This window comes from Nothobranchius furzeri, chromosome 4, assembly GCF_043380555.1.
Source record: "Nothobranchius furzeri strain GRZ-AD chromosome 4, NfurGRZ-RIMD1, whole genome shotgun sequence".
Classification (NCBI taxonomy): Eukaryota; Metazoa; Chordata; class Actinopteri; order Cyprinodontiformes; family Nothobranchiidae; genus Nothobranchius; species Nothobranchius furzeri.
The window spans coordinates 14,846,904-14,873,489 of record NC_091744.1 but is presented as its reverse complement, the minus strand read 5'-3'; the positions used below and the strand labels follow the sequence as shown (position 1 = coordinate 14,873,489).

The 26,586-nt window shown below is 43.0% G+C and overlaps 2 protein-coding genes across 3 annotated transcripts; one reads left to right on the top strand and one right to left on the bottom strand.

Moving 5' to 3' along the window:
• Positions 1 to 86: 86 nt before the first annotated feature.
• On the top strand, positions 87 to 17,520 carry zgc:112980 (uncharacterized). Of its 2 annotated transcripts, none has more exons than XM_015964805.3 (18): positions 87 to 1,315; positions 1,630 to 1,739; positions 1,814 to 1,922; positions 2,243 to 2,336; positions 6,798 to 6,948; positions 7,026 to 7,128; positions 7,895 to 8,020; positions 8,093 to 8,146; positions 8,249 to 8,374; positions 8,451 to 8,606; positions 8,709 to 8,762; positions 11,514 to 11,740; positions 11,836 to 11,912; positions 12,237 to 12,311; positions 12,401 to 12,475; positions 14,348 to 14,452; positions 14,838 to 14,943; positions 16,158 to 17,520. In XM_015964805.3, the coding sequence occupies exons 2-18, from the start codon at positions 1,634 to 1,636 to the stop codon at positions 16,220 to 16,222; spliced, it is 1,809 nt and encodes a 602-aa protein (XP_015820291.1). In that variant the 5' UTR covers positions 87 to 1,315; positions 1,630 to 1,633; the 3' UTR covers positions 16,223 to 17,520. The 2 variants fall into 2 exon arrangements, with proteins under 2 accessions (XP_015820291.1, XP_015820284.1); XM_015964798.3 differs by having other exon boundaries at positions 11,833 to 11,912.
• Positions 16,664 to 26,554, bottom strand: smcr8b (Smith-Magenis syndrome chromosome region, candidate 8b). The gene is made up of 6 exons (XM_015964786.3): positions 25,808 to 26,554; positions 24,659 to 25,071; positions 22,536 to 23,263; positions 20,516 to 20,935; positions 19,957 to 20,431; positions 16,664 to 18,417 (listed from the first exon to the last, which is right to left on the bottom strand). Exons 1-6 carry the CDS (start codon positions 25,991 to 25,993, stop codon positions 18,000 to 18,002), a joined length of 2,640 nt encoding a protein of 879 aa, XP_015820272.1. The 5' UTR covers positions 25,994 to 26,554; the 3' UTR covers positions 16,664 to 17,999.
• Positions 26,555 to 26,586: the final 32 nt, after the last annotated feature.

Sequence of the window (26,586 nt, the reverse complement as noted above, 5' to 3'; positions counted from 1 at the left end):
GTGTGTGTGTGTGTGTGTGTGTGTGTGTGTGTGTGTGTGTGTGTGTGTGTGTGTGTGTGTGTGTGTGTGTGTGTGTGTGTGTGTGTGTGTGTGTGTGTGTGTGTGTGTGTGTGTGTGTGTGTGTGTGTGTGTGTGTGTGTGTGTGTGTGTGTGTGTGTGTGTGTGTGTGTGTGTTGGAACACAAATCAAATGACTGCTTCTGATTTGAGGATCAGCAACTTTAAAAAGTATTTTTTTGTTTCGGTAACCATCAGGAACAGATGGATTCAGATGATATTTTGTTAAATTTCTTTTTATTATGATTATTTATGATGGAGAAATCATAAGTCTCCGCATCCTAAACAAAAAATGGTTTTAAAGTTTTGAATTACAGATTTCAGATCAAATCTGACCTGTGCACTGCTGCGGAAAAGATATTTTCGGAAGATTTTTGACAAACAACTGCAGCAGATGAGCAAACTTTCAATCCTCTGTAATCCTCTGGTCAGCTGTTGACAAATCTGGTAAACAAATTCTCTTTTCAGTCAGATTTCTTGTTCATTGTTTCCAATCCTTATGCTGTTGAGCTGATCCAGTCAGATATCCATCTACAATGTGTCAAAGGAACCCCACTAATAATAAAACAACTTTTGAAAGAAAATAAATGTATTTAAACTTTTAAACTAGTTTTATCTTGGGACTTTAAGTAATGCATATGCTGCATTTCTATACTCTTTAAGAACATCTTTGTATTTTTCCTGACGTTGCTGCTGCTTTTCATCTGTTTCCTGTTGTTTTTGTTACTTGACTGTTTATTTTGCTTGATTACTAGGTTTAAACATGACCTCTGTACATGATTAATTGTTTAAATTACTGGTATTTACTTACTGAGAATCCACTGAAAAAACCCAAATAGATAAACTAGATCAATGCCCACATTTTTTTGTGAAATAGTATTTACAAGGCCTGTATTTGTTCCAAACTTTAGAAAACACTCATACACTCAAAGGATTTCAACTATTATATTTAAATAGGTCCTCCTGTGTGAGGATTAGTAAACTATGCTTCATTTTGCTTGTCGGGATAATGTCCTTCAAAATAGGTAAAAGTATTTAAGTGAGAAAATAAGTTGAAAATGTTACTATTTTGAACATTCAAGCAGAAACTGAAGAAGAAACGCGATTCACGCTTCGAGCCAGTTCGTGGCGGTGTTGCACGACATCGCTCTTAGCAACTGCAACAAAAGCGTAAAGAAGAAACGGAACTTCCGGTAAAGCTAGGCTTCGGTCGGTACGCGCGTGAAACAAAGTTTGTTTTGGTGTTCAAGCTTTTCAAGGTGCGTAAACTTTGACGCTCACAAGTCAAACGTACATGTTGATTCATCTTACTTCGGGACAAAATGTTTTGGGGTTAAGTTTGACGAGCTAACTCTTACTTTACTAAACCCAAAACTTAAAAAGCCACCTCGAATGAACGCTAGCTTACTAGTTAACGAGGCTGTTTTCAAAGGTAAAGAACATTAAGTTAAAAATGTCCAAACGAGCTGGATAAAGGGGACTTGATTCGACTTTTGGCGAAGGACAGAAGCTTTCATCTGCGTTTATTTACGACTGCCTAACAGTTATTTTCTGGCTGTTTATATTGTAACAGATTAATGATGAACAGTGATGAAGTAATCATCCTCAGTGATGATGATGACTACGACGAGGACAAAGAAAAGGACTGCATTGTAGTTGACGTGAATAATGAGAAGAAGCCTGGTAGAAACGCCTTTATTTCGCACCTTTCTGCTTAAGTGGGATTAGGATGTTAACAGCTGTTCTTTCTGGTTCAGAGTCCGTCTCTTCTTTAAGCATTCAAGATGAAGATCTGGTTGTTACCTTCTCCCGCCAGGCTGATGTATTGCCTCATGCTCGCTACGACTGTCCTGTTGTCCCTTTCACGTGAGTAAACAATCATGGCACCACACTAAAATAGGTCAGAGGGCCCCAAAAGCACTTTACAATCATTCAGACATTGATGGCGATGAGCTACACTGAAGCCCCAGCTACCCTGAGGCACACCGACAGACCACATAATCAGTGCCACCAGTCCCTCCAACCACCACCAGCAGCCAAGTGTCTTGCCCAAGGGCACAACGACTCCCATGAATGGAACCTGTGTTAGAAATGGCAACCCGATGATGATGGGTGAACTCCTAACCCTTGAGTGACCACATGACTTGTGTACAAAGTCACACTGCTTCTCTTCTGTCCACCCACAGGCTCACATACAGTGAAACTGAAGCTCCAGTGGCTGGCAACAAACTCTTCTGTGAGCAGTGTTACTGCTACATCTGTGACAAACTGGCGTCGTTGGTGAGAGGATTAATTATTGACACAAATCTGTCTCATTCACACTCATAATCTCTTAATGGGCAGAATTAAAAGCATGTTTCTTATTCTCTAGTTTGCATATCTTTTAAAGGTGTGGAACGCTGAAAATCCTTTTTTAAAATGATTATTTCTGATTATAATTGGTCAGTGTGTTTTACATGCAGGCTGAACATGAAAATAGTTTATCTCCTGCATTAGCTTCTAATGGAAAATAGATAAGTAAAGACTAGGATTTGAAATTTCTGGCAGATGTACATCACAATGACACAAACAAGCACATGTAAACACGTTACAATCAATCAAAGCTTTATTTATAAAGCGCCTTCCGCAACCCTGTCAGGAAGCCCAAGGCGCTGAACATGGTACAGTAGAAGTACAAATATAGTGAATAAATCAAAAATAAAAGCAATTCAGAAATAAAAGCAATTCAAATTACAAAATACAAATTACAAAAAAGTTGAAACATTCTAGTACAGGACAGATGGGTAAAACAAGGGATAGAGTGAACCAATGAAAACTTTGAAAGAAATTCAACGTAAAAGAGGGCCGAATCAAACATGTTCAGGAAACGCCAAGCGGAGGAGGTGTGTTTTTAGGCGACTCTTGAAGGCTGGCAGAGATGGGGACAGCCTAACTGAGGGTGGCAACTGGTTCTAGAGAGACGGTGCTAGTACTGAGAAAGCCCGGTCCCCGCGAGTACGACACCTAGAACGAGGGACAGCGAGCAGGCCTTGTTCAGAGGAGCGCGTGATGGGGAATGTCTGTTCAGGAGTGTGGCTAGATAGGGGGGAGCTCCACCCTGGAAGAAATTGTAAACAAAGATGAGGATTTTGAATTGTGCACGATAGCGAACCAGAAGCCAGTGCAGGGAGGCCAGAACCGGACTGATGTGGTCCCGTTTCCTGGTCCCAGTCAGGAACCTTGCTGCGCTGTTCTGCACAACCTGTAGGCGACGCAGTGTTGACTGACACAACCCTGAATAAAGAGAGTTGGAGTAATCAAGCCTAGAAATAACAAAGGCATGCAGTACCCGCTCCAGGTGGGCTCTCGACAGCATGGGCTTGATTTTTGCAAGGCGTCTCAGGTGAAAGAAACTGGACCGGATCACAGAATTGATGTGAGCATCAAATTTAAGTCCAGCATCAATTTTCACTCCCAAACTGGTAACAACTGGTTTTGAGTATGGAGAAAGAGGGCCAAGATCAACATAACAACCCTCATTCCTGCTGTTGGGGTGAAAAACAATGAGCTCTGTCTTTCCCTCATTCAGATGCAGATAATTGGCTATTAGCCAAGACTTCACCTCATTAATACAGGACACAAAGGACTGGATAGAGTGACCTTTCTCCTGACACAACGGAGAGTAATTGAGTGCGTTTACATGCAGCCAGTAACCCTTTTAAAACCCGAATATTCACAATAACCCGGTTCCGCAGGTCCATGTAAACACCGCCAAAAACCCGGAAATGCTCATAACCGGGTTTTTAAAAACCCGGTTACTACACCTGGGGTAACCCTTTTCTAACCCGAATGTTTGGTCGTGTAAAAGCATATCGAGATATCTCCATCAAAGCGTGTGTTCTGTGCATGCTCTGTTCGCAAGGAATCTTGGTCTTTTGAGTAGCGAGACGTCTTGTATGCGCCAGAACACCGGAAGTAAACAAGTTGGGAGCAACATGGCGAGTTGCGGCACAGCACCACACTTTTGGAGTGACGAGGAAACTAAAGCGCAAACAAACGCGGTTGCTATCTCTTTCGAACTGGGAAACATGTTGTTGTTTTCACAGATGCCGGAACAACAAGAACCGGAAATGAGGCATATTGCGTCTGGACGTAGTCCATACGTCCTGACGCTACCCCAACGTCCGCATTTAAATCGGGTTATGCAAGTTAGGGGTAACTCTTTCTATTTATGCTTGTAAACGGGTTATTCTGATCAACTCCGAAACCCGAATACCGACCTTAACCCGATCATAACCCGGATATTGGCTGCATGTAAACGTAGTCAGTCTGGCAATCGTCAGCATAGAGATGAAATGATAGGCCATGTTTACGAAAGAGTGACCCCAGAGGTAGCAGATAAATGGCAAATAAGAGGACCAAGGATCGATCCCTGCGGGACCCCCCAGCGGACAGTTTATACTTCTCCGTTTGCAGAGGTGCTGAGAAAAACAATGCTGTTATCTGTGGTCGCAAGGGCTTTTCAGCACACATGCAAGGATGGTGGGAGTAGAGCCCAATTTTCTAACTATCTGTGAATAGCCATGGACACTGGAAGCCTGTGATTGGTCAGGAAGCCGCTTCATTTAACTTTGTCAACAGCACCGCCATCCTCGTCAAAAAAATAAAACAAGAGCTCAGCCGAAGATGTCCAGCGGCAGATTTAAGTATGCTGAGTGGAAAAAGTCAGACGATGTAAGCGTTAATAAGTCCATGACTGAAGGAGTACAAAGATATGCAGCAAACTTTTTGCTGCGTATCCCCTCATGCCAGGAAATGACGGGAAACGTGGGTTTGGAGGTGGTGACTGGATGAAGAGGTGGAGAACAATGAGGGACAAATTCGTCTGTGTTAAAAGTCTGAAATGCATGATCCCAATATAAACACACAATAGGGAGCCTAAAGCCTGGTTTATGCTTCTCCGTCAGCTCTGCAAGGGACAGACACGCATGGATTAACGGAAGCGTTTTGCTCTTTTACTTCTCCGTCTCCTGGAGAGTGTTGCAAAGCAATTGCCCGGCAGGACCACAGAGGGAGTAGCACTGTTCTGTGGTATCCTGTCATGTATCGGTCCAAGATCGTGTGTTTATATTGTGTTTTTTGTGTATATAAGAGACTTTTAACACAGACATATTTGTCTCTCATTCTCCCACCTCTTCATGCGTGCCCCACCTCTAAACCCACGTTTCCTGTCATTTCCGTCCACAAATAAAACGCTTGCCGCACATCTTTTCACTCCTCCAGTCACGGGAGGATGAAATATTCATATTTTTAGAGTTTTTTTGCGAGGTATTCTTCAAGCTTCTCCGTGTCTGCCGCTATTTAAACTCGGCTCTCTTTGCAATGGTGGCGCTGTAAACAACAGCGGCGTCCTGACCAATCACAAGCTTGGGTAATCTGTTTCGTTCGACGGATGTTTAAAAAAGTGGGCTCGACTCCGTACGTACTTGCGTGCCTGCCGGAGCCCTACGCAAGGACGGATAATGGCGTTGCGTGTCTCCGCACTGACGCAGATGGAGAAGCATAAATCAGGCTTTAGTCAATCCCATCTACTTCCAGACCACGGGTATCCGGAAGAATGAAAAAATTAATGCAAGTCAGTGGGGCTAAAAATACAATTTTCTAGTTTGCGCTTGTTTTGTACCATGGATTTCACATATGATGTCTGTGAATTTTAAAGAAGCTTTTTGATACCAAGAATGTGCTTATGTATGCGTATTTGAACAGGGGGAAACGCTATTTTAGGTTTTGTGTGAAAATAAGTCCAGGTCTACAAATGTGCTGCAGGAAAGTGACGTAATTCAACCAGGCACGGAGAAAACTGAGGGAAAAGAGCTGTAAGTTCAGCAAACCTCCCACAGGAGGAAAGAACCAGCATAAATCTGGTCATGTGGTAAGTAGCCGCTACTGTGGGGAGAGGAGATTATGTGGTGAGGTTACATATGTGACATGCTGATTTCTAGTTTGTAATCATGTTAATTAGGAACTTTTACAAGCTGATAAATCTTAAAGTACATGACTGGCGTGGTCGAAACACCCGTCATTACTTTTCATATAAATTGCTGTACAACATATCTGTGATCCAGGGTGTAAGACGAGGTGGGTTAGAAAATGGCGTTTTTAGCCCCGTTGACTTGCATTTGTTTTTTCGCTCTTCCTGGCACCCATGAACCGACCGGAAAGGGAGAAGACTCAGGCTCCCTATACCCTGTTTGTACTCTGCTTCACTCCTGCCAGCGTTTTTTGTTGTAAGGTAACTGGAAGAGTGGCATCAGGAAAGTCGCATGTCGCCACCTACTGCAGCGGAGTGGAAAGCACTTTGTTATAGCGCCATCTAGAGTTTTAAACCCTCCCCAAGACCCTTTACAACACAATCATTCACTCACATACTCGCACACGGTTTCACACTGACAGAGGCACAAATGCAAACTGTTGTAATTCCTACACCGTTGTTCACCTGATTTTGATGTAAATACCCTCGAATTAATGCTGACAGTCTGCAGTTATAGCACGTCATGTTTGTTTCATTTCAAATTTATCGTGGTGGTGTATAGAGCCAAACATGTTAGAAATGTGTCGATGTCTCGATATTTATAGACCTGACCGCATATCAAAATGTGACGCCGCTCCTTCACTTGTTTGTACAATCACTGAACAGCACTGGTGTTTGTTTTTCCATTTATCCAGGCTGTGACCTCAATGACAGATGTTTTTATTTCCCAGTGTGTTGTGTGGTGTCAGAGTGGACTATGTCACTGCAACAGCCACAAGAGAAGTGACTTCTGGAACAATACGAGAAACGTTGTTCTGTTGGGGGAACTGAATAAGTTCAACTTCACCCTGTCAGAGGTCGACTCTCACCTCCGAGATGCAGGTGCAGATTCTGCTCCACAGCTCCAAGACCATGTGAATCCTGCGTTCATTATTTTTCAATTTCTGCTTTTGTTTTAGGCACAATGCTGCAGAAATTCAGAACAGACCTCTATGCACTTTTCTCACACATCATAATGGATCGAACAGGGCATCAGCAGTACCAGCCCACTTCTGGTCATGAGTGAGACATTTGTTAATCTTTGCTTTTTAACATGAGCATGAATCTTAAATGCATACAAATATGCTGTAAAGTAAACTTTCAATTGATCAGCGTTGTCTGGAACAGCAGAAACCCTGGAATGATTTAGTTTTAACAGAATATTTTCATAGTTTATAATTTTGAGTCTTTTCTTAAAGTGATATTCCACCCAAAATGAAAATTGTGTGTGTTTTATGCTGGTTTGCTAAGAATGTGTACATCAGTGTTTACAGAAGCAGGTGTCTTTGGGGCTGCCAGTGGAGGCATACAGCTGTGCTGTGTCATAAAGTAGTCCCAAGTCAGAAATGGCGCCTGTGATTCCTTTATGTTACTGATTATTTTCACTTGCAGTCAGTCTGATTATTTAGGTCACCAAGCAGAATTGGGATCACTACCGAGTGATTTTAAGGATGTTTTTCCTCACAGTGCTAGTCGGATCCATCCACTTACTGTGTTTTACGCTAAGCTAAAGGAGTACAGCCGGGTCAGGAGAATGACTGGGCTGGCTACAAATATTTTCCCCACTTACCTAACACTGGGAAATATGTTGAGTGGAATATCCCTTTAAGTTGTGTTAAATTTAAAAGGTCCAACACTGTTGAATCATTAGCAAAGTTTCAATTATCACAGTGGATAAACCAGCTGGGTTCCACGGGTCTGTGTCTGGACAGCGGAGACGCTGCAGGGCTCACAAGTGAACCTGTTGTTGTTGTTGTTTAGTAATAACAGATGATTGTTTTCTTCTCAGTGAAAAGAAACTGTTGGAGTTTGTGTCACGGTTCCTGGAGCAAGCAGACGGACTGAACAGCAGAGCTACAGTTGTTCTGTATCTCGGAGTGGCTAAAGCTTTTAATAGACTTTTCTACTTATTAGGGTACTCACAAAATTCATTAACTGATTCAAATTCACTTTTTTGTTGGGACATTTAATAAAATGCTTTTTACAGGCCTACAAGACAACTTCCCACATATGAAGGTGTTAAGGAGGAGTTACTACAGAAGTAAAAGCAAACAAAATCCTGCTTTATTTCACATTTGAGACATTTCTCAGTTTTACCCCTCAGTATTTGCATGGTGGTTGTTTTGTTTTTTTTTCTCTCCAGAGTGATGAAAACTGTCCAAAGACACATAGTGATGGGCGATTTCACTCCACAGTTTATTCACAAGTTGCAGGATTTTTACCAGAAAAAGGTCTTTTTACCATGTGAGATGAAGTACTTGAAGAACAGGTGGGCGTGTGGTTCATTATTTGTTTTGGTTACGTTGACGTGTTCTGAACCTTGGCTCGGTGCGGCTGTTCTCCAGTCCTTGTATTCGCCTCTGGAACGACGTCCTGCTGGTGTCGGTGTTGAAGGGACAGAACGTGTTGGGCTATCGGATGGACAAGGGCAAGAAAGACGTCCTCTTTGAACCGATTTCTGTGGTGCAACTGAGAAGTGAGCGGCTTCAGCATCAGCACAGGTTCTTACACACACATACACCTTTATTTATTTTGCAACAATCTCTCACACACACACTTTGCAGGAGTGATTGTGGATCTGTGTGTCTTCTAAATGCCTGCAGGTACCGAGAGTTGTGTCGATATCTGCGAGTGGTCCAGAGCAATGATTCCACACTGTGAGTTATTAAACTGCCACTAGAGTCCATTCTGAAGCTGCTTGAATTAAATAAGACTTAATTATAAAGAATGATGCCACAAAACTCCTAAAGAACTCATTTCTACATGTTTACTGAGAAAAGGATTTGTAGATACAGGTGTGGGCCGAGTCTGTCAGACTGCTCCCCTATCCATCTCTCAAACACCATTATAAAGTTTGCGGATGATACCACCGTGGTCGGACTCATCTCGAAGGGGGATGAGACGGACTACAGAGATGAGGTCAACAGACTGGCGGAGTGGTGTTCAGTGAATAACCTACAACTGAACACCACAAAAACTAAAGAACTTATCTTCGACTTCAGGAAGGGCAGAGCAGACCCGGCCCCATTGTACATTCATGGGATCTGTGTGCAGGGTGTCCGCGGGGTTTTAAAAAGTATTAAAAAGTGATAAATAAAAATAGACAAATTTAAGGCCATTAAAAGTGTTAAATTTGGTCTCAGAGGTATTATTTTTTCCAAATTAGGTATTATTTTTTTCAGACTATCAGATGTCGTATTCTGAACATCGACATAGAAATATATTCCGAATGAAATGTTTTGAACGATTATAAAAACAAAACAAGCCGATTATTTGCTCCTCCCACTTGCGCTGCCTTGAGTTGCAAATGAAGCGCTCCTCCCAGTGTTGCCAAGTTAACTTAGCGACTTTGACGCTATTTCTAACAGCTTCTCAGACCCCCTTCTTGACTTTTTAAATCTTAAAAGTACCTAGCGAACACCTCAGAAACATCTCTGGTGACCCTTAGCTACTTTCTGGATAAATGTCGTCGACGTTTCCTGCAGGTTAGCTAAACACTCCGCCTGCGCTCCGGACCGTTCTTCAGGACATTAGGAAAGGGAATGATGTAGTGATGTGTCAGTCGCTAAAGAAACGGCTCTCAGAGTCGGCTCCCTGTTGGAGTAACCAGAGTGAGTGACACACACACCGTACCTGCGGACTCCTGAGCCGATAAAAACGGCTAAATGTGCGCGTGCGGCGTGCTAAACACACGTGCAGCTTGCCCCTGATTGCTGTGAGACCGGGTTGGGGGTGGGGGTGCAGCTGTGGTTGGGACAATTATTACATTAACTGATGGACTTGTAAATAAATAGTTTATAAATAAGGTAGAAATAAGTTTCTCACGCTGATAAATAATAACTAATCTCTCTGAGGACACGGTGCTAGTGCACTCTACTACAGCACCTTGACATGACTCAATAAATGCTATGCAACATTTAGTGAACAGCAATTTGCATGTGTTTGTTATAAATGCCACTGTATAATTCTTGCTGTCAGTATTTGCAAGATATTGGTATTTGGGTCTGTACTGGTTAGAGTTAAATGAGTTAAACCAAGGTCTATAGCCCTTGGGTCATAAACTATGAGCTATAAGTATATTGGTCTTTTTATACTGGGAATCAGGAGTTATTTTAGTGATCATCTTGTTTCTTGTTTATTTTTGCCCTGATTGTGCCCTGAGCAGTTTTATGACTGAATAAAAATAAAAAATAAAAATCTACATAAATTGAAAAATCGTCTTAAATAATCGAGATCTCAATTTCAGTCACAATAATCGTGATTATTGTTTTTGCCATAATCGAGCAGCCCTACTTTAGCATATCCGGTCACATAATGATGATGTCATATTCAGTGGTCGTTGTGCATCATTTCAGGCCTCGTGGTCAACTGTCTGAACCGCTGAAAAGAAGTGTCTGGCTTATTGTAAAATAAATATGTGCAATACGTTGTCAACATCAGTGAGTCTCTAAGTCTATTCTTTTTGTATGTTATATATGTTAAAATATGTGTAAACAGGTCGCTAATTAACACATGCAATTTAGTGTGATGGTTTTAAAAAAATTCTGAAGGTAGTAAAAAAAGGTATTAAAAAGTAGTAAATTTTACTTAAGGATTGCTGTATATACCCTGTGTGTGGAGAGGGTGCACTCCATGAGGTTTCTGGGTGTGCAGATCTCTGACGATCTCTCCTGGACCGCAAATACCACGGCAGTGGTAAAAAAAGGCCCAGCAGCGTCTCCACTTTCTGAGAGTGCTCAGGAGGAACAACCTGGAGGAGAGGCTGCTGGTGACTTTCTACAGAGCCACCATAGAGAGCATCATAACGTACAGCATAACAGCATGGTACGCAGGGTGCTCAGCTGCAGACAGGAAAGTACTGCAGAGGGTCATCAACACAGCCCAGAAGATCACCGGCTGCTCTCTGTCCAGACTGGAGGTCATTGCAAACTCTCGGTACCTCAGCAGACCGAGTAATATCATTAAGGACCAGTCTCACCCCAGCAATCAAGTCTTTCAACTATTACCATCAGGTCGACGGTACAGGTCACATAAAACCAGGTCAAACAGATTCAGGGATGGCTTCTTTCCCAGGGCGATCTCTATAGTGAATAAGCATAAAACAATTAAAACTGCTTAGCGACTGTCAAGGTCACCGTCAACTATTATGCTGCTATTCTAATGCCATTTTATACATAATAGTTTAGCTGCTATTCGGTATATATTGTACTTACTATTGTTTTGTTTTAGGGGACCTTTTATATCTATAAGTATTACTGTATTGTGCACCAAGGGAGTGGCACTCCAATTTCATTGTATCGTGTACAATGACAATAAAGGCTATTATTATTATTATTAGATGAATTGCCATGTTTCTTGTTCTGTCCTGGTGACACTCTGTCCACCGGCTGTCCTGTCCCGTTCTTCAGGTTCCAGCAGCTTCGAGACCTCGTCCCTTTCTTCTTCTGCCTGTTGGGAAACTTCTCATCGGCTATAATGAATCTCTTCCCTCCAGCCAACGCTCCCGCCTCCCGCTTCTCCCCACAGCTCTTCCTCGTTTTCCTCCGAATCTTTCAGACAGCGACTGCACCAAAGCTGATGGTCACCCACATGGAGCAGCTGTGCAGTTCCAGTGCAACGTGGGAGCCGATTGAAGGTTGGTCATCTTTATTTTAGACTTAGAAATGTCAGAAAGGTAGTTTTTTTTAGTTTGATTTGGGTTAGAGATCACCTGTTTGTTCTGTGCAGCAGCTGAGCCGATGAAGTGTGTCGACCTGGTGAAGTTTGCTCTCAGGGCTCAGAGATTCTCCACATCTGTCCTCTCTGACGTAAGACTTTAACCCTCCCACTGTCCTAATGGGTGTGACCCCGCGAGGAAAGGTGACCATTGAGCAGGATTGATGGTTTATCCCTTGGGTCCATGTGGCAGGGGTGAGGAGTGAGCACCACCTCACCCCTGCCACGTGGACCTCAAGGGATAAACCATCAATCCTGCTCAATGGTGAACTTTCCTCGCAGGGTCACACCCATTAGGACAGTGGGAGGGTTAAACTGCTTTTAAGGGAAATTTCAAGGATTACCTGCAGCTTCTGAGTCTTTAAATGTGGACTGAATTGATTGTGTGAGTTTATAACTGTGTTACTCTTATTTAGTCTCAGTGTTGGACAAGTTTACTTCAAATCGTCAACTCTCCTGCTCTACCTGCTCCCAGCCCACAGTTTCTACATGTACGTGTTTCCTGTTTATTTTCAACACCTGCTTTCTTTGAATGATTTTAGTCGTTTTTAATCGTATATGTTGTGGTTTTGTGATGAAGGACGCTCAGGATGTTGTGAAGTCCCTACTCTGCGAGAAGGTTTCCAACATGCCCATCCCTCGCACCTTTCTGGAGGTCAGTGTGTAGAAAATGTAACGTTTGAACTCATGTCCAGGTCTGTGCAAAAGTTTTCAACCATCATTCTGTGCTTCTAACAAGCCAGACTTTCTTTAGTCTTTAAGACTTTTGAAGATCTCTCTGGGTTTTCTTTGAAATTCGGGTGCTTTAACATTCCAGACCTTTAACCAAACCGTGGCAGCCGTTTGTGGTTGTCCCAACCACCTGCAGCTGTGGTTGGGACAATTATTACATTAACTGATGGACCTGTAAATAAATAGTTTATAAATAAGGTAGAATAAGTTCCTCACGCTGATAAATAATAACTAATCTCTATGAGGACACGGTGCTAGTGCACGCTCCTACAGCACCTTGACATGACTAAATAAATGTTATGCAACATTTAGTGAACATCAGTTTATTTGCATTAATTTGTTATAAATGCCACTGTATAATTCTTGCTGTCAGTATTTGCAAGATAGTGGTATTTGGGTCTGTACGGGTTAGACTTACATGAGTTAAACCAAGGTCTATAGCCCTTGGGTCATAGACTATGAGCTGTAAGTATATTGGTCTTTTTATACTGGGAATCAGGAGTTCTTTTAGTGATCATCTTGTTTCTTGTTTATTTTTGTCCTGATTGTGCCCTGAGCAATTTTACGACTGAATAAAAACAAATAAAATCAGCACTGAGAAATCGTCTTAAATAATCAAGATCTCGATTTCAGTCACAATAATCGTGATTATTATTTTTGCCATAATCGAGCAGCCCTGTTTATACAGATACAGGCAACCCTGGTGAATCATTAGCCCTAGATACACAACCATAAGGTGTTTGAAAATAATAACACTATTAGTAATCACAGTCGTAATTATTATAAAAACAGTAACTACCTAAATCCCAAAGCAACCAAACCATAAATGATAAACTAATAAACTTAACGTGCTACTATAACAATTGCAGCAGAGTGTGAGGTTACATTTGTATAATTCTGAAATACATCAGGTGATATAGTCGATACAATTGATAGTATTTAAGGGGTAACGTCTAGCGGCAGAGACATAGCATGGTTCATGAGAGGTTGCCAGACATACAAGAACTCATCAGTGCCTCTAAGACGATGATGAATTTTTTTCCAGCTTCATAAAGTAAAGGGCATCTATGATCCAGTGGGAGTGTGTAGGTGGATGAGAGTCCTTCCAGCACATTAAAATAACTCTCCTAGCTAAAAGCGTAAAGAGTGATACAGAGTCAGCAGAGCGAGATGACAAGGAATCACATCCAGGCAGGATCCCAAACAGAGCGGTTAAAGGAGACTGTGGGATTTTACCGACAGGACAATGAAAGAGTCAAAAACTGAGTCCCAGAATGTAGACAAGGCCGGACGGGTTAAAACATATGAGTAAGATTAGCTGGACCTAGGTTACATCTTGCACAGTTAGATTAAGTACCAGGGAAAACCCGAGCCATCCTACTCCTAGACCAGTGTACGCTATGTACCACTGTGCACTGGATAATACAATGTCTGGCGCAGATGGATGAAACATGAATACGCTTCAAAATAGACTGCCAATGATCACTGCTCATTTCTACACCAAGCTCTTTGGACCAAGCCACACAAGAACGACTGGATGTTGCAGAGCATTTAGAGAGTAAAAACTTCTACATTTTGGATATGACCCCTTTCTGATGAGGCTTTAATTTTTATTATTGAATTTACTAAAGTGGGGGAAACGATATCGGTTAGACCCAATCCTACTCTGGACTCGAGATGATCACGATGAAAGCGGCTCAAAAAACAACAATCTACGATCAGCTGGTCTTCTCTCAAGGTTTATCAACACATCTGGCTCCTGGTGATGGAATGAACACGGTTGTCGTTTTTCCAGGTGTATCCAGATCAGGCCTTGCTGCTGTTGGTAACGGGAGCTTTAGGTGCACAAATCCTCGATGCGTCTCTGAGTCCTGCTCTACCTGTTCTCAGCACCTTTAAGGTAACTTTCTGCGTGTTTCTACTTTTCGATAAAATAAACACAGGTTGGATTTGGATGGTGTAGAAAATGGGCGTTGGTTTCCATGGTTACATTTGGTAGAGGAGCCTTTAAATATTCAGTGCCATGACTGGATCTTCAAACTTCTGTATTCATATTGTTGTGCAGTAATTTTAATATTGCATCAATTTTTATCTTAAGTTAAAATGAACAATTTAACAAAAACCTTGAAATGTAACTTGTATGTTGTGCAAATAATTTAGCATAATACGATTAAATATATTTACCTATTAATACTGTTCATAATCATGCCTCGTATAACAGGCTGGTGGCTTTATAGAGGTTACAGGAGAGCCAAGTTTCATTTAGATGCTTTTGTGCTTTTCAGGGGAATTTGTGGGCTCTGCAGTGGTTATTTGAGAGTCTGGCTGAGAGTAAAGAGCGTTTTGAATCCATCCGTCAGCAGATCACACTGGAAGCAGCAAACACTACAGGTACGACGGTGTTATCAAGCTGCAACAAAATCAACACTGGACTTCCTGTGTTTTATTGAGCTAGATGTCTGAAACCCAGCCGAAAGTCGATGTTTGAGCTTTAAAAAGACATCATGCACTGGTGTAAAACTTGAGCCCCCTTCAAACAGGCCATGAAAAACGGAAATGTTCCGGACTCTGTCCGTAAGACCTTTGTGTCTGAATACAAACATCCGGATAACATGTTACGGAATTTAACCGGACGAAGCCCCTAGTAACAGGTCTGGACTTGTTACGGACAGGGCGACTGCTTCAGACTGGTGAGGTAGAGTTCCGGACAAAGGGGAGGGGACCGGGAGACGCTGTGCGCACCTAGATAGCCCGCTGCTGTAGCATGTGGCGAACCACGGCAGCTCGCCTCCTAGGTACCGCCTAGACGCGCGACGGAGCGCTTCACACCGCTTCAGTGATTCCTTTAACCATTGAGCTTCATCATCCAGGTCTCTTATGCGTCTTCGTGTGCGCAGAATTATGCTTAAGCGCCTCGTGATTTTTATCTTGAGAGGCGCTGTAGAAATTATTTCTTCTTCTTCTTAACATAAGTCCGATCCCCCCCCCCCCCCGCCGCCGTCAGACATCTGGAACTTTTCCCTGCTGTGTGAACGCAGCCGAAAGGACAAGTTCCGGTACAAAAGTGGTGTGTCTGAAAACACAGTTCCGGTTAAAAACCGGATTGAATTGTCCACAAATGTTCCAGAATGTCTATCTGAAAAGGGCTTTAATAAAACCGTGTTTACTTGAACATTTCAGACATGTTTGGAGGCTAAAATCTACCCTGAAAGCCCCTGTGAAGGTAGTGTGTGACCATTTAAAGCCACAGTTCCTGCTACAGCTGTGAAATCCAGCACTCGTATTGTTTTAAGATGGCTGCACAGCCAGCGTTTGCTCTCTGCAGCTGATGTGCTGTGAGATCAGGCGTGAGCTCGTGATGTATGTCTACATTAGTGTTTGTGAATGAAGACCACTGTTGTGTGATCAAACAGCTGCTTCATATCTTTGCATCAGAAGGAAACCCTCTAGAAATAAAACCTCAGAGCTGAGATGAGCACAGGAAGAGCCATCTCTGGAGGTTTTACTCTTCTAAAACATCCCTAATTTGCTGATTTCGAGCCCTGACTTGATTTATGCGTTTCCTGTGTTGTACTACAGATTAACTGTTACTTTTTAACCTGCAGAGAGCTCACTGGCTGCTGGATGGATCCAAAGTTCGCAGCAGCAGTCTCCTCCTGAAGCTACGTAGGAGCACAGCAGTATTATCCTGGGTGATGCTTGATCCCGCATTACATCTGTGCCATTTTTTTCTCCACGCTGGATAAGAACATGCATCACATGACTCGTGTTTCCTGTTGGAGTGTGCTCTCCAGACAAGGCTTGGCTTGTTATCGCCAACATTCAGATCATCTCTGCTTCTGATGACGGGAAGTTTGATGTGGCTTCACCTGTCGGTTGTCAAGACCCCCAAGCTAGTTTCACTTTAAACTCTGACTTTTTGAATGCTATTTCTTAGTTGAAGATTTAAATATTTACTTTATTTCTAATCATATATAATTATTTTATAAGCTGTTAACTGAATGTGTAAAAACTTTAGTTTTTTTAAATTGAGAGTTGCTGCTCAGCACGTATAGTGTTGAGTGTTTTAAATGTGACTTTATTTGCAATAAAAACACATTTTCACACAAAAAAAGCATAAAGTTTTATTCAGAGTTTTGCACAAGTGTCGGTCACCTTTTAGGTTACAGCATGTTTGGTAACACATAAAGCATCTTAGCGTGTTTACTAACTAAAAACATTAGACGAGTGGGACAACCCACACTGACCACCGTTTCTGATGGGTTAGAACAGTTGATGAATGAAAAAAGTCTTCGGTTGGAAAGAAAACTAACCATCCTGGGACGATCTGTTCACTTCCAAAATGGCAAATAAAGAAAACTTGCTTTTCATGCCAGTAGAATTTTGTTTTACAAATTTTACCATATGTCAGTAAAAAAGTCTCTTTGTTAAAGGTTTTAGTTCTCTATTTTACCTGCAGGGCTAAGAAACCGTACCTTCAGAACACCTGTCATGTTTTATGGGTCATGTTCTGTAAATGTTCCATGTTGTGGAAAAGATGTTGACATGGTAGAGGAGGTAAGCAGAACCAACTCAAAGCTTTAGTTGGTTTTTTTTAGCCACTAGATAAACACACTGAGGTAAAAGTTGCTTGTTTTCCTTTTCTTTGTGGCATCCTGCAGACCTCTGACAGAAAAACACGTTTTCACTCAAGTTTCCCAGTTAAAGGATTTAAATTCACATTTGAGATAAAATTCCAGTTTATTGTTGATTTGAGCTCAACATGGAGTTGTGATGTAATCTTAATACTGCTGATTGGAAGTTTTTATGTGTTTTTTTTAATTGATTGTTTATATATTTTCTTAAACATCTTTGTACTTGTTGAATCTGGTTTTTTTTTTTTTTTGTCCTTTTCTGTCGATGTGCCACTACTGGAAACTGAATTTCTCAGAGGAACGTTCCCGAGGGATTAAAATGTACTTGACTCTATTCTAGAGGATTTTGTTTTATTTGTATTCATTAAAGCCTTTTCTAGATTTTTAGGGTTTTTTCTACTAAAGACATTTAGCTTAATCAAAACCAGGTGAATATTTAAACGAAGCAACACGTTTTTGTAGTTTTAAAAATCACAGCACACAGTCTGAAACCTCCTAAAGTCATAATACTAGTTCAGAGATTATAATCTGAATGATGGTGTACTTGCACTTTTTCTGAATAATTCACTTTAAATGAAGCGTTCGTGTGTGAGGAAGTGATAAACATGGTAAAGTCACTATAATAAAGCGGTTAACTGCTGTTTAAATGTCTTTGGTGAGAAAAGTCCTTAAACACTCAGTAAGAAAAATCAATTTCCCTCTGGGATTAATAAAGTATTTTTGAATTTGAATTGAGCTAGAAAAATAGAATAATTCTGTTTACAGCAGCTAATGACTAAACCTGAGCTCTGACATTAATCTCAACTCGGGCTCTTATGTAGCAAACGTGTTTTTGTGAAGCTGCACTGAGCAGTAAGAGAATTTTAAAAATGGCGGCCCACGTCCTGCGTGGCGTTGCTTGATGAGGTCAGACAGATGGTGCATGACTCTGTAGTCACATTCACTGGAGAAGGACCCTTGTGCATGCAGACAATCCCTTTCAGTACCAACGCCTCCCGCTAGGAGTGTGTGCAGCAGTGCCTTGCTGGCCAGTGCGGCCAGGCAGCTCTCCAAGTGCAGCAGGTAAGTCAGTCCCCCTCGGAAACCGGTGTGAGGCTCAGCCAGCTGGCTGAGGAGAGAGCCGGAGTAGGTCGGGCTCTGCAGCGTCTTCTGATCCAGGTCCAGCAAAGCCAGGTACCGACTGTATCGAGTCACAGAAAGAAGAATGGTGGAGGATAAGCTGGAGGAGGATCTGAAAAGAACAAACAGATCTGATCATTTATCTGGTCTTCCCTGGTGAGCAAGCGGGGTGAAATGCAAACATGACAGTCGTAGATGTGTAACGGATTAGCTGTGATTAAAGCAGCATCAATAAGTGAAACTGTATAAAACTTGATTCTCATTTCTTTAAAATGAGCAGTGTTGGGCAAGTTACTTCAAAACTGTAATGCATTATTTATTACTTGTTACCCTCATTTTAAAGTAATTAATTACAATATTACTGATTTTAAAATGTAAGGCATTACACTGCTTTTGCATTACTTTAAGTTACTTTCACCAATACAACTTCAATATGAATCTGGTAATCTGACGCTCAGTGAGCTCATGACATATATGTGGAAAGTGATGTGGTGTCTGAGCTAGGATTGCTGTTAAAAACAGTCAGATATAATAACAGTGCTTTAAAATTATTGTTTATTAAATAAAAGCAACAACAATCTACTCTCAACACGCTGCCATCTTATAGGGCCATCTGAGCAGGGAGTGAGGTGGTGGGGGCTCCAAGCCTATATTTGCCTTGGTCCCCAAATGCCTTGATACGGCCCTGGATGTGGGACTGACTTCTGGGGTGATCTGATTCTATCACATGTATAAATATTAAATGCGTATATATTATTGTTTTTCAATGGTAAAAATGTGAATTGGGGATAAATCTACCTACTTTTTTCTTTTCAAGCACTTTGTTTTGTTTTCTTGATTTTATGTGAATAATTTCTGCCCTTTCTCTCTCTAACCTTCCTGCATGCTGCATGTTTTCTCCGTCTTCCAGAAAAAAACTGTTTCCTAGATTTCCTACTTTCTAACTAATCAGCCAAAGGGATCTACCAAACCAGCAGCAATGAGTTGAAATCACCGGGACACAGATTATGAACTCAGCTGAAAATTACATGAAGTACCAGAGATTGTGGGCTGATATAAACGATCGCACACGAATGACTTTGTTTTGGTGGAGCGATTTTGTGAATATAACAGCGGCCGCGCGCCGGACGCAGCTGGATTATTTGAGCCATTACCGCTGCGTCCTCTCTGCTCATAAAATGCCTGCAAAGCCGAGTCCATAAATGACGTCATATATGTAGATACTGGATCTTTTTTCAGGCTTCCCGCAATTTGAATTTTTAAGGAACACATCTTGATTCTGGGTTTAAAAATGCATTGTAATTACAGCGTTACTGACAATTGTACCGAGTAAATATTACCATTTTCTTTCCCTGTAATGCCTTACATTACCACATTACAGCAAAAAGCAATGCATTACAGAAATTAATTACTTTTGTACCTCGTTACTCCCAACACTGAAAATGAACTATTAATATCAACAGAGTGATTCCCACAGCAGCAACACAAAACTGTAGTTAAAGTTTAGGTTTTCTGTTACCTGCAGCCTCAAATCATCTTTCATCTCTTCTGTATCTTCCCCTAAAACCAGCATCTGAACCTTTTGGCAACAACTTGCAAGTAATTTATTAATGTTAGTACGTTTTCTGTGATGAAGCTACGTATTCCTCACCTTTGTATTCCTATGAGTCTCCAGGTGAGCAGGTCAGACAGCTGAAGTGGCGTGGTCAAACACGGCATCACCGCGCTTCCATCAGAACCGGGGGATGGCAGGAAGAGGCTAAGACCATCCACCTGCTTCCTCACTAAACTCTCATCTCCTCCGACGACGACCAGCGGCCGGCCGCTCAGGAGACAGAAGATGGCGTGCTGGGAGAAGGAGTGATGCTTGATGAACCGGAGGGCTCTGAGTCCAGCCTTCCTCCTCCGACGACCCAGCTGTGTGCTGCTGTGGTTACCCTGCGTAGGGGAGAATGTGTCTGAGGAGCCAGTGAAGCTGCTGCAGTCGGACATCTCATCTACGCTCAGCAGCCTGAGAGGAGGGCACGGCGGTGACCTCCGACCCATCTCAGCCACAGGAGTGGGAGGGGCCAATTTTACATGTAGCTGAGAAAACAACCTCAGTCTCCGTGGAAACAAGTCCACGCCTGCAGCAGGTTAGAGGAAAAATCTAGTTTCTTACATGTTATTCTCACACAGAGTGTTTTATTTTGGGCGGATCTGCTTGTTACCTTCTGATGGTTCATGCGCCTTCTCTGGAGCGACATCTTCCTGAATGTCTTTTATCCTCTTGGTGACAGAATCATCAACATCAGCAGCTGGTTCTCCTAAAGACTCTCCTTTGTTGACGGGGTCATCACGTTCATTCTCTGAAGTAGCCCAAGTCATCTTCATCCTTTCAGGAGGTAATTCATCAGATTTCCAACCATTCGCTAACTCTTCCTCATCCTTAAAACCGTTAGTTAGAGGATGATGCTCCGCCTCTTCCTCTGTGATGGCGGTAAGGTCGTCGGGAAAGATGGACTCGCTGGTGCTGAGCACCTCGATGCTGTCCTCGCTGTTGGCCCGTTTGGCGTAATCTCGCACGCGTCTGACACCCGCGTCTATCGCCGCACACCGGACACAAACATCTGCTGTCCCCGTGGATGTTTCTGTGCATCAAACAAATCAATCAGCTGATCTGAGTGATTGTCCTATCACTCATGCTTGATATCCATTTTATTTATTTTTTTTGTTTATTGTTTAAGAACTTAAGATGCAACTTTTCACATTTAAGTAACTTGACCTCATGGGATTTTGACCATTTTTATACGATTTTGTGTTCCACAATAAAGCTGAAATGTAACTGAAGAGAAAAAAACGAGATGTATTCTGTCAGCAAATGCCTGTTAGTATTTATTCTAATTATCACTGCCTGCTGAGTAAACGTGACCAGAAACATCTGCCAAATGTGAGTTTAAAACTGGATGTTTTTCAAATGAGAAGCTGGAAACAGGGGGGGTTCTAGGAGAGTCCAGCATGGGCCAGAGCCAACCAGGCAGCCATCTTGGACCCCCCCCCCCCCCCCCCCCCGTGACCCCCCTGCTGGGAATAAGTTCTGTTTATTGTGATAATTTAACCAAATGCAAGACATGGAAACAAAGCATGAGAATATATGTATCTAAAGGTTGATTGAGGTGCCGAGGTAAATACCTTCATGTTGTCACTGAGACGGATAACAAAGATTTCAAAGTATTTTTGGCAAAATAATTATATTTTGTTACTTATTGAAAAGCTCCTGAATCAAAAGTTACTGCAACAGATTTATCATTACGATACATTTGATATACCTCGAGACGATGTTTTCTTACTGGGCCTTTCCACCAGACGCGTATGCGTCGCGTAACGTCTGTGAAGTGTGGTACGCAGCAATTAGCCGCCATTATAATGGATGGGTACGTTTCCAGAGGCTGCAAAACGTAACATTTTGGGAGTGTACCTGAAATGTAGGGATGTGTTTGGGGCTGCACAATATATCGTAAATATATCGTTATCGCAATATCAGCAGGCCCAATATCGCAAAGATCAGATTAATATCACAATGAACGGTCAGCTCAGATGTTTGCTACACATAACTCATTCTGTCAATCAAACGGAAGCATGATGTTTTTTAACAAATCAAATAGAGCTCTTCACCAATCTGGCCAATTGGGTGGGTTCTCATAGGATGGATGCCCGCCCCCGAGGCGGACGGTACACCTGAGTTAGTTTTGTTCGGCTCTATCTGCTGATTCTGCTTTTCCCGGGATCCACTGATTGCCTTTTCTTGTTCATTTTCTTTTCCCCTTTCCTCACATCTTTTGCTTTTCTCATTCTTATGATTTTATTTTTGTCATTTTTGTTCCTGAGTTAAGTTTTTATTTATCGCAAGTAATATCGTCATCGCAATAGTATTCACTGCTATCGCGTATGGCAGGTTTTCCTAATATCGTGCAGCTCTAGACGTGTTACTTACTCGTGGAGTCTATTTTTTTACATGCTAAGCTTCCAGATTGCATCAAATTTCACAGTTCAGATAGAGCCAGACATGAAGTCAAACACAAAAGCAGTGAAAACATCTAGAAACTTTCAGAATACAAGCCATGTGCAGATTTCCATTTGGTTAACTAGTAGAAAAAGTAAGTCAGCACCTGAAACCTCCACCGCTGAGCTAATAGAACAGAAACTAAACCATAGATCTTTTTGGATGCCTGCTGACATCTTTATCCTCACCAGCTATCACCCGCTGTGTCTGATAAGACTTCTCCGTCCCGAGGACTTCAATGCTGTCCCCGCTGCTCATGCTCCCCGTCATCTCTGCAGCAGCGCTGAAGTCAGCCTTTTCTGCCACCAGTTTGATCGGGATCTCCTCCAGACAGGATATGAGCACCTCCGCACTCTGCCGTTCTGACTGAACCTCCGTCTTGCTCCCCGAGACCCCCTGTGCCTCCATCTCAGCACGCTCACCTTCCTCCTCCTCTGCCTCCCTGGGGCTCCACAGCTCAAACAGGAAGTTGGTGAGCTTCAGCCTCCTGGACAGTGAATGAGTGACATGACAAGTTCTAAGGACGCTCCTGTCCCCCCGCAGACGCCGCTCAGTGTCCACTAGCTGCTCCTTCATCAGGGAAAAGAAGTAGGAGTTGCAGAGCTCCTCGAGAGGCTTGAGAAGGTTCTCTGACCTATAGGAGGATGGGGAGGAGGAGGAGGAGGAGGTGGGGAGATAGGAGCATGGCTCAGGAGGCTGTAACGCAGTCAGATCTGTGAGGGAGTCAGCTGGGTCATAGGGCAGGAAGTCAGGCTGTTGAAGCTTCCTGTTAGGGTAGGATGTGACCTGGCGAAGGAGCTCTCTGTGATTTAAGATGGAATATTCCAAAACATCAAGCTCCTCTGGTTTCCCTTCAGCTGATTCATCCTTCACTTCCTGAAGTTCTTTGTTCTGCAGCAGAGTCAACCGTCTGAACCTGGAAGAGTCAGAGTTAGTGATGCTCAGTTCAGTTAGTGAAGCTCTGATACTACAGAGGCCCCTGCAGGACGAAACACGTGCTCGTTACTGCAGAGAGGTGACAAGATAAACGCCTGCAGACGGGATTTTTATTAGCATTCTTCTTGTCATATGCTCATGGGAGGAAAGTCGTGAAGAGTTTAAACTCAACAGCACTGCTCTGGTGCTGGCTGAGGAGAACAGCACAAACGTTGTTTTCACATCAGAAAATGACGTTTTGGTTCATAATGAAATTAAACACACATTAAAGAGCAAGTCACTCCAAATCACCATTTTTTTTGCTGATAAACTATATTAATGAGTGTCCAATCGTGCTGTAGACAAATGTAGTCGATAATTCAGCACTTTAGTGCATCTTAAGCCGGGCGTACACTGTGCGACTTTTTCACTTTTTTGAGCCAATTTTCCACTCGTGCGAGAATCCACGACATCAGGGCGAGTTTTACGCCGAGCGTCGTGTAGTGTACAGGGGGTTACGAGAGGCGATTAACACCACGTGGCCAGCTACCGATCAGCATTCGTGAGCTCGCACTGACTTCTGGCGTGTTTGATATTTTGCTCGTTCCTCGTGAGGATATCGCACTGTTGAAGCGGCGCTGTGAGCAGCTGCGACCCAAAATGTACCAGAACCGCTCACGGCGCATGCGCAATCATGCATCAACACCCCTCGCTCGCTATTTCCCTAATAACACACGTTGTTCGTTTTTGTTTCTACACGTTTTTTTTTTACTCACAAAGATTGTCAGGAAAGCGTGTTTGTTGTGTTCATGTCAAATTAAACTGATCACAAAACACAGATTTACTTTCTTTATTTCGTTTTCCTCATCCAACCCCCATAAATCCCTGTGTGTCCTCCTGCAGCACTCCCGAAGGACAACAGGCAAGACAAAAAAGTCTGACGTGTTGAGTAAAAACTGCTATTTTTAGAACTAGGTCATGTAGTGTGAGCACATGACTTGTGAGATCTGCCCTGCGAGGAAGTCGTACAGTTTGAGCTAAAGCTGAGTGCTACGAGTGAAAAAGTCGCACAGTGTCCGCCCAGCTTTAGTTAAAATTTAAATATTCTGCCTAAAACTGTCAGCGATGCACCGTCGTCAGGCAAAAACTCAGCACTGCATTTGAATTTAAACCTGCCATCGCTATTGGCTAAGAGGTACCCTATGATGTTAGATGATACATTATGATGTCACAATGTCGTGAGTGTGTGTATTTGTTAAGAGGCTCCGCCCTCTCGGTCAACAGCATTTGTTGCATTTTTCAAACAGGAAGTGGGAGTTGAGTAAGAATCTGGCAGGGGGTGACTTGCTCTTTAAGTACACCGGCTTACTCCACATTCTTTAACATGACAGCTTACTCAAGCTCTTGTAGTTTTCTTTGCAGCTCTGTGGAAAATGCTTGTCTATTTCCAGTCTTGAGGCTGTCAGACGCTTGAGAGAAGCCCGTCGACAGCTCAGAGAAGTTCTCCATCAGCTTCACCTGGTCCGAACACACATAGGCAATGCAGAACGGACGCACCATCCCCCGAGCTTCCAGGTCGTACAGGGTCAGGTGCTGAACATAGGCAAACGCATCCTCCGCCGAATCTCCCAGCATCACTCTGGAGTCCTCGCTGAAGCTGAGCCGGGGACCCGGTGAAGAGGGAGGGGTGTGACCCGGGCCAGACGCCTGGTAGTCCACGGACATGATGCGTACAGAGAAGTGGTTGAGGTCAAATGAGCCGATGACCTTTTGCTCATTTGGTATAGTCAGCACAGGCCTCGGTCCCACCTGGAAGCAAGAGGAGTTTGTGACGACAGGAGGATTTAATCCGTTCATAACCAGCTGTGCGGGGTCACGGGGTAGCTGTGCCATTTTAACCTTATTTTATACCAGGAGTCTATGAAACATGCACTTCATTAGCTGATCTATACATAAAAAGGAAAAATTATGTTTTGTCCAGTGGCGTGTCCAGATCTTTTAAAATGGGGTGGCCCAGGTGAGCCACAACTTTGTGCATGGGTGGCACCAATGGTTATGCTTTTTTTTTTGTTTTACCCCCAAGCCTTTTGTGGACAATGAAAAGTCTATTTAAAGGTAAATTAGTGTGGTGGCACCTGGGGTGGCCAATCAGATTCCAATGGTGGCATGTGCCACCCCAGGCCACTCCCTGGACACGCCCCTGATTTTGACATCTAACGCATTTATTTTTGAGCACTTTTCATTCATTGCCTAATCTTCTGAAACATGAAAAAAACTTAAGTTAGTCATCTGCAAAGCAGTTCTCTATTCAAAATGAGATCTGAAACTCCAGAAGGCTTTCTGAAACAGAAAGAAGCTGCAACTACAGACCATACCTGACAGTATGACTGGATTAAAAACCCTAGTTCAAAGAAGATATGATTTATGATTTTTATTATTGGCTCATCAGAAGATCACATTTTCAGCTTCATTTTAAATTTTTGTAGCCTACTCAAACACACACACACACACACACACACACACACACACACACACACACACACACCTGCTCTGAGAACTCCGCCACCAGGATGAAGTCTCTGTGGAACTGGGCTCTGGAGCTCCAGGGCTGAGCAGAAGGTCCCAGAGGGACAGAAAACTCCTCCGGTAGACTCCAGGCCTCCTGCTTCGCTCTTTCTTCCTCAAACCCCTCCGAGCCGGTGAACGGCAGAAGGTCCGGTGAGCCGATCATGTCCACCCGGTCCGGTCCGGTTCAGACCGCGGAGGACTTCAGGACCCACAACACCACCATGTCCCGGTGCTCCGCTCGGCTGGACAACATAACAACAACCGGGGAGCAGCAGACTTATTGCGCAGTTATTTTCGGCCACACGACACGGATATGTTGGAAGCTGCACAAACAGAAACTTGGAGGAGGAGGGTCCTCCCCGCGTCAACAGGAACTGAGAACCGAGGTTAAACACCTCCCCGCTGGGGGGAGGCAGTCACAAGGTCTCCTGTGTCCCGGGGTGTGTGTTCCTCTTTCTGGCACCGAGTCCGCTAACTTTCAGCCAAACGCTTCTGCTTCGAAAAGTGAACACCCAGAACCCCCCTCTCCACGTGGAAGAGAGAAGCCGCTTCTCACAAGACATAACGGACCGGTGTTATACCGAAAAAAGCCCCTCCTGCTGTAGAAGGTCATCATGACAAGCCCAAAAGCACATTCGACAAAATAGTTTACGAATAATCCGAGTTAAAACCAAAAACAAGTGACAATTTGACTTCAGGTTCAATAAATAAAATAACATCTATAATGCAAACACCATTTTTTTAATCTATATTTAT

What these genes read in the sequence shown, in the direction of transcription:
- zgc:112980 (XM_015964798.3), top strand. Translation starts at nt 1,634, where the DNA reads ATGATGAACAGTGATGAAGTAATCATCCTCAGTGATGATGATGACTAC. An exon ending in ATGAAGTACTTGAAGAACAG is followed by an intron (nt 8,375 to 8,450) that starts GTGGGCGTGTGG and finishes GCTGTTCTCCAG; the next exon opens with TCCTTGTATTCGCCTCTGGA. An exon ending in CCACATCTGTCCTCTCTGAC is followed by an intron (nt 11,913 to 12,236) that starts GTAAGACTTTAA and finishes ACTCTTATTTAG; the next exon opens with TCTCAGTGTTGGACAAGTTT.
- smcr8b (XM_015964786.3), bottom strand. Translation starts at nt 25,993, where the DNA reads ATGATCGGCTCACCGGACCTTCTGCCGTTCACCGGCTCGGAGGGGTTT. An exon ending in TGGCGGAGTTCTCAGAGCAG is followed by an intron (nt 25,072 to 25,807) that starts GTGTGTGTGTGT and finishes TCTTGCTTCCAG; the next exon opens with GTGGGACCGAGGCCTGTGCT. An exon ending in GACACAGCGGGTGATAGCTG is followed by an intron (nt 20,936 to 22,535) that starts GTGAGGATAAAG and finishes TTTGATGCACAG; the next exon opens with AAACATCCACGGGGACAGCA.